General features: G+C 34.0%; 4 protein-coding genes across 6 annotated transcripts; 2 read left to right on the top strand and 2 right to left on the bottom strand.

Annotated features, from left to right (window-relative positions):
* Positions 1-1,768: 1,768 nt before the first annotated feature.
* Positions 1,769-2,962, bottom strand: LOC111776460 (probable pectinesterase/pectinesterase inhibitor 7). The gene is made up of 2 exons (XM_023655896.1): positions 2,638-2,962; positions 1,769-2,454 (listed from the first exon to the last, which is right to left on the bottom strand). The coding sequence occupies exons 1-2, from the start codon at positions 2,960-2,962 to the stop codon at positions 1,769-1,771; spliced, it is 1,011 nt and encodes a 336-aa protein (XP_023511664.1).
* Positions 2,963-5,448: 2,486 nt separating this feature from the next.
* LOC111776479 (60S ribosomal protein L11) lies at positions 5,449-7,230 on the top strand. 2 transcript variants are annotated; one of them, XM_023655931.1, is made up of 5 exons: positions 5,449-5,558; positions 5,649-5,756; positions 5,842-5,884; positions 6,116-6,311; positions 6,840-7,230. In XM_023655931.1, exons 1-5 carry the CDS (start codon positions 5,556-5,558, stop codon positions 7,033-7,035), a joined length of 546 nt encoding a protein of 181 aa, XP_023511699.1. In that variant the 5' UTR covers positions 5,449-5,555; the 3' UTR covers positions 7,036-7,230. The 2 variants fall into 2 exon arrangements, with proteins under 2 accessions (XP_023511699.1, XP_023511698.1); XM_023655930.1 differs by lacking the exon at positions 5,449-5,558 and having other exon boundaries at positions 5,640-5,756.
* Positions 7,231-8,862: 1,632 nt separating this feature from the next.
* LOC111811180 (chaperone protein dnaJ C76, chloroplastic) lies at positions 8,863-12,834 on the top strand. Of its 2 annotated transcripts, XM_023697933.1 has the most exons (10): positions 8,936-9,151; positions 9,228-9,356; positions 9,440-9,569; positions 10,401-10,521; positions 10,850-10,931; positions 11,158-11,211; positions 11,934-11,972; positions 12,065-12,167; positions 12,372-12,506; positions 12,600-12,834. In XM_023697933.1, the coding sequence occupies exons 1-9, from the start codon at positions 8,936-8,938 to the stop codon at positions 12,500-12,502; spliced, it is 1,005 nt and encodes a 334-aa protein (XP_023553701.1). In that variant the 3' UTR covers positions 12,503-12,506; positions 12,600-12,834. The 2 variants fall into 2 exon arrangements, with proteins under 2 accessions (XP_023553700.1, XP_023553701.1); XM_023697932.1 differs by lacking the exon at positions 12,600-12,834 and having other exon boundaries at positions 8,863-9,151; positions 12,372-12,570.
* Positions 12,835-13,673: 839 nt separating this feature from the next.
* LOC111811624 lies at positions 13,674-14,639 on the bottom strand. The gene has a single exon (XM_023698561.1). It carries the CDS (start codon positions 14,546-14,548, stop codon positions 13,886-13,888), a length of 663 nt encoding a protein of 220 aa, XP_023554329.1. The 5' UTR covers positions 14,549-14,639; the 3' UTR covers positions 13,674-13,885.
* Positions 14,640-19,204: the final 4,565 nt, after the last annotated feature.

The following is a 19,204-nucleotide window of genomic DNA, read 5'->3' as shown; positions in this document are numbered from 1 at the left end:
AAATGCATGTTACATCCAAACCATAATTAATTATTAATTATGAGGAAAGAAAGAAAAAAGAAAGCACATCAATTCTTACTTACATAAAAAATATAATAAATTTGATTTAAAAATTAGAGAATATTTTTGTTAGAATCCCATAATCGTTTTCACTGTTTGGTTCGGATGGTAATGGCGATTTGAAATTCTATGATATGTTTGAGATCCCACGTCGGTTGGAGAAAGGAACAAAACATTCTTTACAAATGCATGTAAGTTTCCTCCTAGCAGACGTGTTTTAAAATTTTGAGGCTGGCCGCTATGCATAACATGTCAAAAGAGACAAAATTCGCGAACTTTAAGGTTTGGAGATTGTTGGGTTAGAATCAATAATGTTTTTTTAGCACGTTTTATATCTGGCTAATGAAATTTTTTAAATTGTCACGGTTGCTACCGTCAAATATGTTTAATTTTGAAATTTTTATGATCAAATCATTAATAAAATGTTTAAAACCTTTAATTGATATTCAAAATATATAGAAAATAATATATATACTCAATCACACAAACTTTTATTTTGAATAAGAACACAAGTAATAATCAAGGGATACATGAAGCTTCACGATTACATTTAATGAGATTAGACGTTCCTAAAATGAGAGACACTAAATTCCATGAACGGTTGTAACGAGACTTCCACTCTGGTGGAATAGGGTCATCTTCGAAATCATCGAAACACACGCCTACATGTTTATCAACACTCATCGTCGGTAAATCATACACGTTTGTACCTGGTTGGGTCAATAATATGTGCATTGACTCTTGCAAATCAGTGTATCCCATTCCAAAAGATTCCGAACACTTGTTATACATCAATTTTGTTTCAGCATCTAGCTTTCCTGACTTTATCTCTTTTTGAAGGAACACAAGATTGTCATTGAAATTGTTGATGGTACGATTCACGAATATAGTTAGAAAACCTGTCAAATTTGACTTCAAATCTTCCCGAGGATCTGAATCAATCTCAGAAATGCAAAGCTTATACAGTTCGTTATCTGGAAATCTGTTGCAAGTATCATGGACAAACTTATCGATGTTGCTTCTATTCTCTTCTGCCATGACGAACATAGAGGGGTTGAAAATGGATAACAAAAGAATGATAAAAGCACCCAGAAGCGAGAGGGAAGAAGACATGTTCTTCATCTTTGACAATAATCATATTTAGAAATGGTAGGAATTTATAACCAATGAATTCCTAAACTTTATTTGGAAATCAGTTAAAGATACAGGATTCCTTCCATATATCAATTCATAACCGAAATTTTAATAAATTAAAAAATTGTCTGTTATTATTTTCCATATATCAATGGTAGCCATAAATATTTTCTTTAATTAAATAATATTTTTGTATAATTATAATTGAATACAAAAATCATTGTAAGTTTTTTAAATGCATATTACATCAAAATCATAATTAAATATTCAAGGAAAGAAAGAAAAAGAAAACATATCCGTTCTTACTTACATAAAAATATAATAAATTTGATTTTTTAATCGGTTCAAAAAAATATTTAAAATAAAGAGAAAAATTAAGTTAGAAAACAATTTTTGTGGTTTACGGCCAAAACATGGAACTAATACCAATTTATTTATGATATAGTTGGTTTGGTTAAATTGTGCAGTGACAGTAAACATTATTTTTAACCCACTTATGTACGTTATAGTCTACTCGTTTAGATCAATTAAGAGTTTTGTATTGATAAAAACATACCCAACCAAGCCAATTTCATTAACCATCAAGTCCAGTTCTAAAGGGTACATGTGTTTCGGGCAACCAATCTGACCCGTTGATAAAATTTTCTACGGTAAAGTTTTTCGCTAACAGTTTATCGAGTACATGAAAAGTTGGCCAATTAACTCGGTGTGTTGTGTCAGCACCAGGACCTCGATTATTGAACTCAGCATAAAAGAGGTTGTTTATTGGTACCCCTCCCCACGATATCCATCCTTGCGGTTGCACGTTGTCATCCAAAAATGACTCCATGAACACAACAGTTGAATATTCTCTCCATGGTCGACCAAGATAGATTTTTACGTTAGTCTTATTGGCTGTTATTTCTGGCGAAACTGTGACGGTACAGTTCTGAAAGGAGAAGCCGCTTTGGGACATCGATTGTTCTTTGGACTGTGCAGTGACTGTGATTTCATCCATCGGTAACCGAGCATATATGTTACAGTCTTGAAACACAGCAAGTCCATTTCCAAAAATGAAGTCTACCGTTCCGTAGATGTCGCACTCCCTAAAGAATTGGAATTCTCCTTTTGAATACAGGGTATCTTGAAAACTTAGAAATTTGCAATCGTAATAAACGGTGTGTTTTGCGTAGTCAAGAACAGCAACTGCTTGGCCGTTTTGAGGTTCTGCAGAATTCTCAAAGCTTAAATGTTGGGCCATAAAATTGTCACCGTTGACCACTGCATCAAATAAGAACAAAGAAAGTAGTCAAGATTTAAACCATATTATTATACAAACTACAGTTGAAAAGAAAGCCTAATTTAAAAGGAAAAATTATCTGTGACATGGCTTCAATAATTTTATATGAGCAACTACTCAACTCAATCACTTCTTACATTAGAGTATAGGACACGAGTAATTACCTAAAGTTGTAGATTCAGAAGTCTTGAATCCAGTGCCGTGGCTTCTATTGTCGACGATAATGGTTGTGAGTGCATTATCGCCAATCAAAGCAATGAATTTCTTGGCCGGTGGAATTTCAAGATGTCCACGGTAAATGCCGGGAGTTACACGAATGTAAAATCGTGTATTGGAGTTGTTTGGAGCGGCTGCTATTGCTTCACTAATGCTTTTGAAGTCCCCCGATCCGTCTAATGATACAGTAGCATTAAAACGGATGGGATCAACGAGTGCCAAAACGTTGGCGAAGAAGAAAAATAAACATGCAACAAGCTGTAAAAATGCCATCTTCAAAAAAGAAAACAAAGAACAAACAAGAGTTGTATGAACTCAAAAGAACGAGACAGAGCTGCTTAAATTTGTGTGTCTTTTACAGCCTGATGGAGCCAACATTTTATAGAGGGAGCTGTCATTTACGATCTTTGGGTTAATGGGAGCTTAACGCAATTACGTTTAGTTTAATCTCTCTTTGTTAGTGAATTAATTGTTATTAATTAACATCAGTTTCATGTTGTCTTATTTAGCAGTTGACAACGTCAGTGTAAATGAACAAGTGAGGAGAGCTGATTTGCCATAAACAAGTTGATGAAGTAGGAGAGAATCAGAAGTGAATCATAGAGTATATGAAAATGGAAAGTTCTTACATAAACAGTCTGCACAATATTCTAAACCCAGCGCCGATCATTTTCAGTGTGTTTATGTAATGTTTTCAAACAATATTTGACCGTTTCTGTTAGGATTCCGGTGAATGCCAGATGATCATAGCCGGAGGGGTTCTCAAACGGCTTTGTTGAGCTTGTTGGGTGTGGGCGATGGTTGGGTGAATGGCGGCGGCAATGTGTAGCATGTCAGCTTGGTCGGCGGCAATGTGTGGACGGTGTTAGACGAACACGACTCTCCACCATGGTGTGATATTGTCCACTTTGAGCATAAAAGTCTCGTGGCTTTGATTTGGGCTTCCCCAAAAAGGCCGTTTTTACTTCCATCATCCAACACCTCCCCTCGAACAAAGTGCGCCTCCTTTGGAATCTTTTGGAGTTCTTTGTTCGATATTTGAGGATTTACCATTCTATTGGCACGACTAAGTTTAGGGCATGACTCGGATACCATGTTAGACGAACACGACTCTCCACCATGGTATGATATTGTCCACTTTGAGCATAAGCTCTAGTGACTTTCCTTTGGGCTTCCCGAAAAGACCTCATACAAATGAAGTTAGTATTACTCACTTATAAACTCATGATCATTTCCTAAATTAACCGATGTGGGACTTCCATCATCCAACAGACGGGAGCGTATGGTGTATGAACAAAGCCAAAGTGATCATGATTGGTGGGTGAATCCTAAGGTCTCATTTAGAATATTGTGCTGCTATAATCTTTCCATTTCCATTTCCATCTGCAGAAGAGTTGATATAGTAAAGTAAGTAGGAGAGGAGAGGATCAACTCATAGACTACACGAAAAAGAAGGTTATTGAAGACGATGGATCATCAATGAAGGTAGAATATTGTTTTCTTTTAGGGCACCTCTACGGGTTTATTTATTCACTTTCTCCTCTTCTTTTATTTATTTTCCTTTTATTTGTTTATAGTTTTCCATCGCTATCATTTGTCTTCTTCATTGAGATCACGTTACTTTTCATTTAAAAAAAAAAAAAAACTAAATTTATAATTACTATAGAGTTCTATTAAAAAATGAATTATATAAATCCTATTTTCTGAATATTCTTAGAGTCATTGCTTGTTTTAAATACATATAAATGATATAAATGTGTGCAATTTTTTTCTATGGTTGGATTTTTTAATATTCTTAGACCTATCATCCTCAATATTCTTCCTTTCATTAATGAGATTATGCATTTAGAGTAATATGCCAAAAACCTTTCCTTTTCATATAGTCTACGAGTTTAATTAATCCTCTCCTACTTTATCAGTTTGCATTAGATCGAGGAACAATTTTAATTAGCAGTTCCTAGTTCCATCCGCTATCAAAGAATTATAAGTAGCCACATTCTCGACTCATATCGGCTTCCCTCCCCTCATTCTATATAGAACAGAATAAGCTGAATCAACTTTCAGAGTCGAATCAATTTTCAGCAAAACTATTGTTGAGATTAAAAGACAATTACAATCCTGTCGCCGAAAACTTACCTAAAATTTCACTTCAGCCTATCAAAAGAACATGAATTTCACTGCGCTTACGAATGCAATAAGTTCGCCACTATTCATTTTTTAAAGTTTTTTTTTTATTTTTAATTTAGTGTTTCATTAAACACAAAATTTAAATTAAAATTTATATATGACCATGTATTAATTAAAAAATTCATTTAACATTGTACAAAATTAATTTTTTATTTATTTGTTAGACACTTTTAAAAATTTAGAAAATAAATCCACACGAACCATAAAGTTTTTTTATAAGATTTTTGTAGTTTAAAAAATACTTAAATTTAAATCAAATTCAATAATAAAATTAAGTCTAAAACTATATATTTTATTTTTTCAAAATTTTGAGTTGGTTTTGAAAATAAAGCAATTATTTATTTATTTATTTATTTTTAACTAAGTTTCAATTCAGTTTCTCGGTTATTTCGATTTTGTCGGCACCCCTGGTGGAGAATAAGTTCTCGAACGAAAAACGGAAAAGAAAATGTTTGAAATTAAGTTGGAGGTGTTGGGCCAATGCAACAAAATTTTAATTTCAGGCCCATAACCCAACAATTTAGAGGCCCATATCTAAAGCCCATTAACTTGGCCGATTTGAAACCCTAGCTTCGGCTACTTCATCCCATATTAGGGTTTCTTCGCCCCCTCCCTTGGATTGAGTAGCAGCATCAGCAACAGCAACACCCCAGCCGCAGCAGCCCGCCTGAAGACTCCAATGGTGTTTATTTTCGCTCTAGATACTGAAAGCTTCTATAGCCAATTTTTTCTTCCTGCTCCTTAATCCTTTTCGTTTGTTCATATGGCGCAGGCTTCGGAGAAGAAGTTGTCGAACCCCATGAGGGATATTAAGGTGCAGAAACTCGTCCTCAATATCTCAGTCGGTGAGAGTGGAGATCGGCTCACCAGAGCTGCTAAGGTATTACTTTGTTCCGTGCATTTTCTTTCTTCCTTTTGATCGCTTCTCACTTCTGTTTCCGCCATTAACGATTCCTTTTGCTCAGGTGCTTGAGCAACTCAGCGGCCAGAGCCCCGTGTTCTCCAAAGGTACAAGTTTTTCTCTCACCTTGAAGTCTCATGACTTCGATTCTGGAGTGGTCCGTAGGAAAATAAGAAAATCTATAAACAACGAGAAATTTAGTATCGAACCTCTTCAATCCATTCGTAGAATTGAAACTGATGTTATCTTCTGATAGTCATAGCTTGATATTGGATCTGATAGGCCATGTTATTTCTCGTGTTTTTTATTTTCGATTCTCTTGTTCTTGTGGTCAATAGCGAGATACACTGTACGATCGTTTGGAATCAGACGTAATGAGAAGATTGCTTGCTATGTCACCGTTAGAGGCGACAAGGCGATGCAGCTTTTGGAAAGTGGACTGAAGGTTAAGGAGTACGAGTTGCTTCGCAGGAACTTCAGTGACACTGGTTGCTTTGGCTTTGGTATTCAGGAGCACATTGATCTTGGGATCAAGTAAGCCATTATTTATCTTAATATCCCTTATGTTATGAGCCTAAATTTCAATGAAACTTACTGCTTGGTCCTCAGTTGGGTCGACTGAAGCGATTCTGTTATGTGTTGTGTATGAATGTGGTTAACTTGAAATGAAACATTAATTGAAATGAGGTGTATGTTAATTGAAATGAGGTGATCGGTTCTATTGTTGAAGAAGAGACTGGGATTGCAAATCCCTACCGGGTTCTGGCTTGGGGAGATCTCCCGACCCGTTGTGAACGATGTTATCGATATCTCTATAGGCCAGGGTTAGAAATTTTCTGGGTATTTGGAATAATGAGTAGGGAAGGAAGTCCTTACCTTGTTCTGAATGAATTCATGCCAAACGTGTAAATCGATCTTTCGTGGCTTTGGAGATCGAAATTTTTCGGAGGATGTTGAGGAGTAGGGGTCTACGTGATCTTGCAATGATGAGTATAGCATCACTATGTATGAAGTTTCGTTGTTACCAATCTTGTGTTTATGTATGCTACAATGACATTTCAGGTACGATCCATCCACTGGTATCTATGGTATGGATTTCTTTGTGGTCTTGGAGCGACCAGGATACCGTGTTGGACGTCGCAGGAGGTGCAAGTCTCGTGTCGGGATCCAGCACAGAGTCACAAAGGAGGATGCCATGAAGTGGTTCCAGGTGAAATATGAGGGTGTGATTCTTAACAAGTCACAGCAAATAGTCTAAGAGTTATAAAATTTTGTGGTTTTGTAAGCCTGACTGAAGCTCTTTGTTTTGTTTCCTTTGAATGTTTCTGGGATTTAATGGAGATTTTTAGGATAAATTTGGAGAACTCTGTTAGTCATATGTTTGATTAGTTATATCCTTTGTGACCTGAGAATTAAGCTATCAATCTACCTGGTTTTTATTTTGTCACAAAAAGGTGAGTTCTTGATTTGTTCCATTCATAAGTGCTGGATTTTAAACTATCATTATTTAGCTTTGTTTTCATTGTTGGATTTAAATCTTGTATTTCCAATTTCTTTATATCTTTTTAATCTAAAGATTTTCATAAAATTAATGTGATTGAGCACAGCCTCAATTAGATTTACGAACTATTCTTTTTTTTTTTTTTTTTTTTTTTTTTTNNNNTTTTTTTTTTTTTTTTTTTTTTTTTTTTTTTTTTTTTTTTTTTTTTTTTTTTTTTTTTTTTTTTTTTTTTTTATAGTTAAAGTAGTATATTTATTTTATTTAATTACATATAGATTTAATTTAGATTTCGGTTTCATTTAGTTTATTATTCTGCTATTGATTTGAGTGGAAAATAGTGAAATATTTTTTTTCATGGAATTACTAATTTCAATAATCTAAAATTTGGTGCAAAAATTCTAACAAATTAACAATTAAATAAATTTACTACAAATTTTACTTTTTAATTGGCAAAATCATATATATATATATATATATATATATATATATCATATCATAAATATGTTTTTAAAATGGTTGATGATTTATTGGAGGGTTAAAATTGCTAAGAATTTATAAAGTTTAATATTATCCTTATGATTTCGTTTTCTTAGATAGGATAGGCTAAGGGCATGGCAGGTGTCTTCGATATCAAGTGAGTATAAGATGTTTGATATGCAATACGAATGTGCTTTCCAAACAAGCTATATTAATTTATCTCTTTGTTCTTTTCGTTCTCTCGGATTGGGCTCTCATCCTCCTTGGACCCATAAATCACCTCCTTGGACCCATAAATCAGTTAGTAACTGGTCTTTCACAACGAGATCGGTGAATACTGGTACAAGATGATTAACTAATTCAATTATTATTTATATTATTTGCTCGATAGTTACATGTATTTATTAGGTAAATCTTGGCAAATAAATAAATTTAATCTATATTTTTCTATAAATTCATGTATTTAGGTTGGGCTCAAAATAATAGTAAATATGGTATAAAATAAGCAAAATTTATAAATATAATACAATTCTAACTTGAATCTAAATAATAAATCTGGCTATATGTTTATAAATAATTTGATAAACAATAAATTAAGTATAAATTCTTTAATTTAAAAAATTCTAACCTATCATGAAAATATTAGATATAAAATTAAAAATTTGGAGAACTAATTAATAATTTTTAAATTGATTATACAAAATAAATTTGAAAGTTATATTAGCTTATTTTCATTTATTGCCCAAAAACACAAGAATTTAAAATAAACTTATAAGTTAACCTATAAAATAATTATCATATTTGCTAATAATTTGAAAATCGGATTTTGGGACAAAAGAGTAGTCTCTAGCGTTGTGCTCGACAATTCCAGACGGCACCCTAGCACGTGAGACAATAATAATCCACAAGCCGACACGTGCTTTGCTTCTGCGTAATGTACACTCCCGCCTCTTCTCCCACTAGATTTATCTATTTTGGTCCACACTCATTGGACTCGAGTGGCTGAAAATTCGCCACGTCATCACCAACCCTTCCACGTCAAATTTTCTTCCTCCTCAGAATTTCCAAATATCTCCTCAACGCCCCCACATAAACTCCATTTCCTTTCCATTTTTACCCCCCGCTCTTCCCCTGATTCCTCTTCAATTTTTCGCTCCATTTTCAAGTACCTTACTCTCCAATGGCTCAGTTGCTCTCTCCCGTTTGCACAGACGCCATCAAACTCCAACCTCCGATTCTTCTAAGCCCATGGCGCTCCTTTTCTAAGCCTAGCGGTCCTTGCGGCGCGATTGCCCGCGGCGCTGGGAGACGGAGCTGCGGCAGTTTGAAGGTCACAGCAAGGGATTCGGCATCAACGGAGGCCGTTGCCGATGATTATTATGCTGTTTTGGGACTGGTAAGCCGTTCGATTTCGATCTGGATTGCGTTCAGGTGTTGAAGTCTTAAATTATGGTTCTATTTGTCGTTTATAGCTTCCAGATGCGAGCCCGGAACAGATCAAGAAGGCGTATTATAATTGCATGAAAGAGTGCCATCCAGACTTGAGTGGCGATGATCCAGATACCACCAATTTCTGTATGTTCATTAATGAAGTCTATGAGGTAGGGCTTCTCGAATCGAGCTATGAAGAATTCCGATGATCTATTGTTTCCCGACATTTGTCTTATAAAATGCTTCATTGCAGGTGCTTAGTGATCCAGTTCAGCGGATGGTTTATGATGAAATTCATGGATATGCTTTGACTGCAATCAACCCTTTTTTCGATGATTCAAGCACAAAGGATCTTGCGTTTGTTGATGAATTCAGCTGTATAGGTATGTGAGAGTTTTGTCTGCTTGATGAGTTGAAGATTGATGGGAGAGGAGTCCACGTGGGATGATTAAGGGAAAGATCATGTGTTTATAGGTAGGTAAGGAATACTATCTCCATTGGTATGAGTCATTTTGGAGAAACCAAAAGTAAATCCACGAGAGTTTATGCTCGAAGTGGACAATATCATACCATTGTGGAGGTCCGTGATTCCTAACATGGTATCATTGTCATATCCCTAACTTAGTCATGTCAATAGAATGCTCGAAGTGGATAATATTATACTATTGTGGAGGTTCGTGATTTCAACATGGTATCGGAGTCATGTCCTTAACTTAGCTATGTCAATAGAATCTTCAAGTGTCGAACAAAGAAGTTGTGAGCTTTAAAGGAGTCAAAAGTGACTCGAGTGTCGAACAAAGTATGTACTTTGTTGAGGTTTCCAAAGAAGGAGTCAGCCTCGATTAAGGGGGAGGCTGTTCGAGGGCCCCATAGACTTAAGGGGAGGTTTTATGGTGTATTTAGTTCGAAGAGAGGATTGTTAGGAGTGGAGTCCCACATTGGCTAATCAAGAGAAAGATCTTGGGTTAATAAGTAAGGAATACTATCTTCATTGGTACGAGTCTTTTTGGGAAACTAAAAGCTCAAAGTGGATAATATTGTACGATTGTGGAGGATCGTTGTTCCTAATACGATGTTCTCTAGTGCTTCTTCCCATTAGTGAAAAGTGCTTTCATTCCACTTTTTTTCAAAATTTATTCCAAACTAACGGTTATGTGTCTTGAAGTTGCAATGATTTATCCGTTGTCATTTCTTTATGCTTAACTTACTTCCAGGCTGCAAAAGTTGTGCCAATGTGGCCCCAGACGTCTTCGGGATTGAAGAAGATTTCGGACGAGCTCGTGTGTACAACCAGTGCGGGAATCAACAACGAGTTCAAGAAGCAATTGATAGTTGGTAAGTTCACTTAATGATGATTGAATCTGAACTGAATGTTTTCATTCACCAAATCTTGCTGTTCATAGCTTGGGAATTGTTAGAACTTTTTATTAGATTTATGATGATTACAAGCATTCATGTTATAATTTGGCTTAGAAACTGATTGTTGAAAACTATGCTCGAGATCATATGCTTTGACCAATTTATTTCCTCGATGTTCGTCGTTCTTAGCACGAGTTCTTTTATCGGGCATTCGTCAAGCTAATTTGAGTACCGATTTTTCATATTCATGGCTATAAATCTACCTGATGGTACTATTGATTATTATTTTCTCATCTCTTGCCAGTCCAGTCGATTGCATCCATTGGACTTCAGCTGCACAGTTATCTCTGCTCGAAGATGAAATGCGTCGGGTCGAAAGAGTGAATGTATGTAATGAAGAGCAATATTCATATCTTTGTTTGTCCTAGATTCTTAATATATAATTGGACTGTTCTTGAATTGAAAGTTTGAACAAATCATCAATTCCTTCCTCTCATTTTCAACTTTTAAGTTTGATTCTCCGTCAAGTAATGTGCAGTTTCTAGAGGAAGGATTAATGCTCGTTTCTTCTTCATAGAAATCAAGATTTCTAATTGTAATGTTTATGGCCAGGTTGCGTTTATGCTCTCTGGAATGGGATCATCAGCTGTAGATGTTTTTAGACTGGTATGAACATTTTAAATCCCTGTTCTTTAAACCTCTCTCGTAGTGGTTGTAACAGCCCAAACTCACCGCTAGTTGTGCTTCCCTTCAAGGTTTTAAAGAGCGTCTATTAGGGGAAGTTTCCACACCTAAAAGACAATATCTGCTAGCGGTGAGCTTGAGCTGTTACAAATAGTATCAGAGCCAGTTACCAAACGGTGTGGGACACTGATCGGAGTAGGGCTAGACCCTCTCCATAGTAAACGCATTTTAAAACCTTGAGGGAAAGCCCAAAAGGGTAAGCCCAAAGAGGACAATATTTGCAATGGTAGCCCAAACTCATAGTTAGCTGTGCTTCCCTTCAAAAGGTTTTAAAATGCGTCTATTAGGGGGAAGTTTCCACACCTAAGAGACAATATATTGTTAGCGGTGAACTTGAGTTGTTACAAATAGTATCAGAGTCCGTATGGTGCAGGGCACTGGTCGGAGTAGGCTAGACCCTCTCCACAGTAGACGGGTGTTAAAACCTTGAGGGAAAATCTAGAAGGGTAAGCCTAAAAAGGACAATATTTGCTAGTAGTGGGCTCGAGCTATTACAACGGTAGATATAGATGAAACTTGAGCTGTTACAGTACTAGACTTGAACTTCCTTGCCTCAACTGCAATTGATACGTACTCTTTTTTTTGAGGTCGGAAGTTCAAATCTCTTCCTTTATTGCTATTAAAAGTGGCTACTAATGTTGCAGGCAAGTTCTCGATGGGAAAAGCGGCAATCAAAAGTCTTGGTGGGTTTTACGCCGACGACGAGCACATGATTCTTTGGCTCATAATTTCTGTTTGTAATATCTGGAGCTTTATAGACCTTGTTCTTTTGCAGGAACAAGCAAAAGTGAGGATGACGAAGAAGAAGAGTTCCGATGGCGATGATTCATATTGGAGCAATCTTTGGGGGAGCAGCCCTAAAGATCAAAGAAATTCAGGTAACCATTGATAAGTAATCTTCATTATATATTAATGTCGAATCAACGTGTTAAATAATTTATAACATGTCGATATCGATATCTCAATAAACTGAAATGCTCGACATTGGATGAACGTTCGGTTTATTGAAATATCAATATCGATATGTTAATCGACATATAATTCCCCTGTTTAAATCTATAACTAGCTTTACATTGATGCAGAAGAGGAAACGAACGAACGGGCAAAGCGAGCTGCAGCTGCTGCTCGACGATGGAGAGAGTACTCTCGACGGGGCGTTGACAAGCCTCCGACGTTCAAACTTCCCGAGTCGATCTCCAGCAACGACAATTGACTTGGTACATATAAATTTATAGCCTTATTATAGTCGTACATAATTAATCAAATCATTTCCTTAAAAAATGTCCCATTTCCTCAATCCTTCCTTGTAGCTATGAAACTAAAAACAAAAATCAACCATGATCGATCGAGCAGCTTCTCGACCTTAAGAGTCACGAGTTTAAATCTCGTCTCATGTAATTATTATAAGAACGTTCATCGATAAACCGATTAGTGGAACGGGCTGGGATGTATTTATTTTCTTCTTTGCGTTGACAATATGTGCATTTCATATGTTGATGTCCTGCTTGTTCTGCGGCCTGGGATAATATTTTAGTTGAAAGTCAACTGAATTATTGTTGAATGGAAATGGGTTATGATTAGAAAGAGAAAAAAAAGAGAAGGCATGATAGGAAAAGTAAAATAATGGAAATGGGAATTATTATTATTATTTAATTTTTTACTTTTAGTGGAAGTGTTTGGTCCATGTTTTTTTAATGCATTGGAGAATATGGGAATCCTTTTATTTTAAGTAGACCCTTTTAATTAATTAATTCCACTATTATGAACAAATTGCCGCTCGTATTGTATTTCCACTTGCTTCAAAAATGGGAGAAAATTTGCCCTCACAAGAATTATTGTTATTCTTTTTTTAAAAGAAATAAAAATATACTAATTTTATTTTTTAAACCGTGTGGGCTGAGAGCCCTTGATTTCGAGTAGAGCCAAAAGTCAGATGTGCAAATGTCATCTGTGGTCGAATAAGTTTCGATTTTGCATAAACTTTGCCTAAGTGAAAAATATATATGGGGCCTGAGTTCTCCTCTCAGATTGGTGTGAGCGTGTCAAGATCACACAATTGAAAAAGTACTGACGGTGACAATTGGTATTAGAGCTTCATAATAATTATCAACAAATTTATTTTTTAAATAATCGAACTAAAAAATTATCAAGAAAAATTTTGGGTATTTCTTCGCGAGCACCCATGACAAATATTGTTCTCTTTCAGCTTTTCTTTCGGATTTCTCCTCAAAGAGGTTCTCTCACTCTTATCAACAATGTTTGGTTCCCATTTTCAACCGATGTCAGATCTCACAATCCACCTCCTCTCTTGAATCGATGTGGGATTTTACAATCCACCTTGTTCGAATTTCGCTTAACTGACACTCGTTCCTCTTTCTAATGAATGTGAGATCACCCATACAATAATGGGTCTAATATCTAGCATACAATGCTAGAAATTTTATTATTTTTTTGGATTTTAGTTTTTAGTACAATTTTCAAGTATATAAAAGGCTATGACTTTCCAAATTTAAAATAAATTATAAAAAAAACACACAAAATTACACTCGAAAATGAAGAGAAAAAAAAAAAGAAAAAAAAGAAAAAAAAGTTGGTGTTATCTGACAGTGGAAGCAACTGTATGAGCCCAGAACTTGAGATGATCTTTCATGTCCATTTCCGTCGCACCCAAATCCGGAACTCTCCATTTCATCAGACTCCTCTTCTCTTCTTCTTCCTCAACCGCCTTCCAAGCTTCAGATAAATACGGCCTCGAAACCCCACTTTCAATCCCTTCTTCTTCCTCTGTTTTCTTCCCCAATCTCTGCAACCCTGGAATTATCGAAGCTAAACTCGAATTCTTCTTATCTTCCTCACTGAACACGAATCCCAAATCCATAAAACCTTTTAATTCTTCAAATTCAAGGTCCGATAAGCTCTTACTCAACCCCCTCCCCCTTTTTCTTCTTCTCTCCTTTTCACTCCCTTCCGGTTTCTTCTTCGCCGGTTTCCCCTCTTCCTCGCCGGCAAATTCCGTCACCTTCCCGGAGAGAATGGGCTGAAGCTTTTGATTGGCGGAGTAATAAACGGTCTCCGGAGGTGCGAAGTTCGAGCTCAGCGGATACTCGCTTTGAGATCTCACCTTTACCACTTGCATTACGGGACTCTGTAAGCGGTTTTCCGGCGACTCGAAGCGAGTCGGTAAAAGCGGTTTCCCGGTGAAAACCGCGCTCTGAAACCAGAATAGATCAAAAAGAGGGAGGATTTCTTCGGCCGCCATTGCTAGTGGGAAAATTCAGAGAGGTTTTTTGAGGACGAAATTAAGGGTTTAAACAGTTATATAGATAAGGAAGAAACGGAAAAGTGGCCCTTTTTTAAAATAAAAAAAATTAGAGAAATGGTTGTTTGTTGCGTTACATTAATGCCCTTGAATTTGGTCATATTTACGGGTGTAATAATGAAGCACGTTTCTTCAATTATTAATGTTTTGCATTCAAAGCTACAATCATTGGAGGGTATCAAAAGTATAATATATAGTTAAGGGCCATCCCCCATGAGGGACTTATTGGTAATTATACAAAAATTTCCGATTTACGTGGAAATTATCACCTGGAGCCGATTCTATTTATTCGAATCTATTGGTCAATGGCACGTGTTGCCAATTGTTTGCCCCGTGAGAAATTGAGAGCGAATATTGGCAATGGGCAATCACAATGCATATGACAATTTCTTTTCAGTTTTTTTTTTCTATATTCTCCATTAATAAAATAATAAATTGTGTAATAATACGAATTATGGATTTAATATTGGCTAATTATATATATTGTGAAAGATTAAATGACGTGGAAATTATGTGATTGGACAAAGAAAACGACATCTAATTAATTATTCTAATTATCTACTTTTTAATTATATATTATTTATTATAATTTTTTTTTAAAGTTTTGGCAACCAATGGGAAGGCATTAACTTTTTGTAGTGAATTTTTAAGGGCAATGCCGACTGGTCCCCCGCACTAATATTAAAAGTGGGCACGTGATCCACACGTTTTTGTTTAATCCAAAAACAAAAATACAAATTATAAAAAGCACTTTTAATCTTGTACTATCATTAACCTAAAAAGTATATAAAAAAAAATATACCTTTGTCTTTATTTATTTATTTATTTATTAAATTGAAGAATATTAATAAAACAAATATATATATTCTAATAGATTATATACAAAGTTTATGATTTTTTTTTTTTAATTTTAAAAGTATTAATCCAAAAATAAATAAACAAACTAACTTTAAAATTAATTTCCTGAAAAAGATGGGTAAACAAACTCCCAACAGACTTGTTTTTTTTTTTTTTTTTTTAAATAAAAAATTAAGAAATAAAAACCAAACATCAAAAAGACCATTTCATGGGTATGAAATAATTTGTCTCAAATGGAATGGCATCTTTATAATATCATCGAATATTTTTTTTTTTTGAATAATAAATAATATTCATGAAAATGTATAATGTTTTTATGTAATGTATATAGTAAAAATACGACCTTAAATTAGTCGAATATTTTGTTTTATAGACAATTATTAAATACTTGTTTGACGACAAATAATAAATGGGAAATTAGGTCCACGTGAAGGACGAGGGGATGTGATGATGAGATATGAAGGAGAAAGTGATGTTTCCAAGAGTACTTTCCTTGAGCCCATTAAAGCCCATTGCACGCCACAATCACATTATGGATGCAACAAAAAGCCCATTTCACTTTACTCATGCTTTTCTCTTTTCCAATTTAATATTTTTCTTAATTTAGAAGCATAGATTAATTAATGGGAAATTATGAGGATCCCTAAAAATAAATTAAAAAATTACAATTTTATATGGCATAATATATTCATAAATTTAAAAGAAAAATAGGAAGAATCTATAAGACAGTTATTAAAATATTATAAATAAAAAAAATATTAAATCCTCATAATTAAAACTCCAACTTTATTTTGACTAGTGCATTGCTTAGTCATGTGACCATTTATGTAAAAAAAAAACAAAAAAAAAAACATATTTATTTTTTAGGATTATACAAAAACATTGTTGCCATTACCTTAAGAGACACAAAACTTTCTTGTCTTTGTAGGGCTTCACTCAATTGAACATGCCATTAAGTATATTTTACAATTTAATAGCTTTTGATTCTGCCATAAACTTTCATAAAAATAATTTTTATTTAATTTTTTAAGGATGTTTGCTTAGTCCAACACGCGTAAATGGTGTGAAAGTTATTTATTTATACACAAACAAATTACAAAAATATGGAAAGAGTAATAAATGGGAATAACAATAAATAGGAAGATATCTAGACATTTGCCTTATAATAAAATATCAAACATGACATAAATGGTAAACTATAATTTAGTATTAAATATCCTTAACACCCCGCAAGCTGAGTGTCGGATTTGAACGATCGTGAAGCTTGGATCTGAAAAATTCAAAAAGAGGTCGAGAAACACTTTTCGTGAAGATGTTTAACCCATGAAGAGGGACTGTCGCTCAGCGACGATGCTGCCCTTGGCTCCGGCAAGAATATGTCTAATCCAAGAAGTAGAAGGGAAAACCTAGAGCAAGGGAGAAAGACAATGTTGAAGCGGGAAGCAGGAAGATAACTTTGTAAAGTTTAACGAAAAATATCATTAAAACTCATCCAATTCAATTTGACGGGAAAAAGTAATATTATTTTGTAAATTTTAGAAAAAAATTGAAAGTTATTTTTGGTTATTTTTTTTTGAAACAGACACAGGCTTAAGATCCACGTTAACCCAAAAAAGTTGAATTATTCTAACCCGGATAACATTAATTATGTCGAAATAAAGCATAGGTTATAAATAGTCACTTGATTGGTTGTATTTTTCAACAGCTCAAACGTAAGAATGGCAATTTATTTAAAAAAACAAAGAAGTAAACTTAATATAAGAATTGGTCAACGTATTTCTTTGACCAAAATATTAAAATTATATTACGGAATTAAATTAAATTATCTATATATCCCGTTATTTCTTTATCATTCCCATTTGGATAGTAAATATCCATTCGATCTGTTGTAATTAATTAATATCGATAATTATATATTACCAATAATTGACGAGCATTAAATAAGCCGTGGAAGAAGTCAGACAGATAATAGTTTTATTTGATAATATATAGAAATTAAAATAATATTATTCTTAATTTTTAAAACCCAGCTCCTCTTTTACTCCACTTTTGTCTATTTATTTATTTATAATTTTCTAGGAATCTTTTATTTGAACGGCGTCGTTTTGGTATGATCATAAATGGAAAGGAAATAAACAGCGCGTATAATTAATATGGGCAAAAAATACTTGACTCTTTTAACCTCGAATAAAAATCTGCCTCTCCTTATAATTTTGGAAATGGGCGAACCAAAAATGGAAGGCATGGGGGCAGTTGTCTCCTTAAAGGGTATATTCGTCATGCAAAATTAGTCGAGTTTTAGTTTCTAAATTTGCTAATAAATACATATTTAAAAATATATATAACTTTGTAACATTAAAACATTAATAATGTGATAGCGAGCTTATGGGATCTTCAGTAAAACCATTAAAAAAAAAAGAATTTACTGTACTCCTTTACGAGAGCTCGTCTAAACTTTAGTAACAAATTTTACCTCATTGTCTCGAGAATGCAGGTAAAAGAAGATGATACTCGATTAAAAAAAAAAAAGTAAATTTGATACGTGTGAATGGTAATAAATATTGTAGTTCTACTGGGCAACCCCAGCTCGAGCTGGCTGCTTGAATTTCATTATTTTGAGATTTTTATACAATATTTAATTAATTAATTAATTAATTAATGGTTGCCCTATGATTAAAAATAATTTATTTTATTTGTTTTTATTAAAAGTCAACATGTGCCAAGATTCCTCTCTCATTGGCCAACCGTTCAAACGTAGTTTTTGTAGAAGTTTGAACAATAATTTGCAAGCTGGTGACGTCCAAAGCTAAACGACAAATTTCCAATTTTTTTCGTTGGTCGCCACCATTGATCTCTTCCCCCCCCCCCCTTCAAAAATTCTCATTAATTTTATTTTTTAAAATTATTAATTTTATTTGAGTTCGAAATTTTCCAATTAAGTTAGGCACATTTGCATGCCGCTTGACATTAACCCAACACTAACGTCAAATTAAACTTAACGTGTGGGGTTCTCAAACTTTTTATATATATATATTTTAAATATCATTTTAGTTTCAATTTTAAAATATTATTTATTAATTTCTATTTCGTTATTAAATTAAAAAAAAATATATTTTTTACTTTTACTCTAGCTTCTTTTATATGCCGTAGCTCACTAGACTAGTTCGATTTGCGAGTTTAAAACATAAATTTTTAGTTCAATTTAAATTGGACCAATATAAATATAAATATAAATAAATAAATATATATATATAGATTCACGAGGAAATCAGTTTTTCCTTTCCTTCCTTAAATCTGACTTAATAGGTTCACGAGCAAATCAGTTTCCCCTATCCTCTTTCAGTCTTCTCAACCAGATTCATTAATGCAATGAAACTCAATTTTGAACTTGACAGTCGAGTAAATTCATTCCATCCTCTACAGTCGAGTATATATATATATATTTGTTCATTTTAGTCATCTACAACTCCTCTCTCTCTCTCGTTTCGTTGCATTCTACCATCATCCTCATGTCTCTCGACTCTCATACCATTTTTTGTCACCCTTCGTTACTGTTCGACTCTCTCACCTATCATTTTTTAACAATCTAAAGATACTTCTAATCGAACTTGGTCAGTTAACTATTTTATTTTACTTAAAATCTATTTATTTATTTTTGTAATTTTTGAATTGACTTAAAAATCGGACTAAATATTTTAGAACAATAAAAAAAATGAATTTTTATTTTTTAAAATTTGG

Source organism: Cucurbita pepo, chromosome LG15 (genome assembly GCF_002806865.2).
Source record: "Cucurbita pepo subsp. pepo cultivar mu-cu-16 chromosome LG15, ASM280686v2, whole genome shotgun sequence".
Taxonomy (NCBI): domain Eukaryota; kingdom Viridiplantae; phylum Streptophyta; class Magnoliopsida; order Cucurbitales; family Cucurbitaceae; genus Cucurbita; species Cucurbita pepo.
The sequence above is the reverse complement of the archived record's forward strand: the minus strand, read 5'-3'. Positions and strand labels throughout refer to the sequence as shown.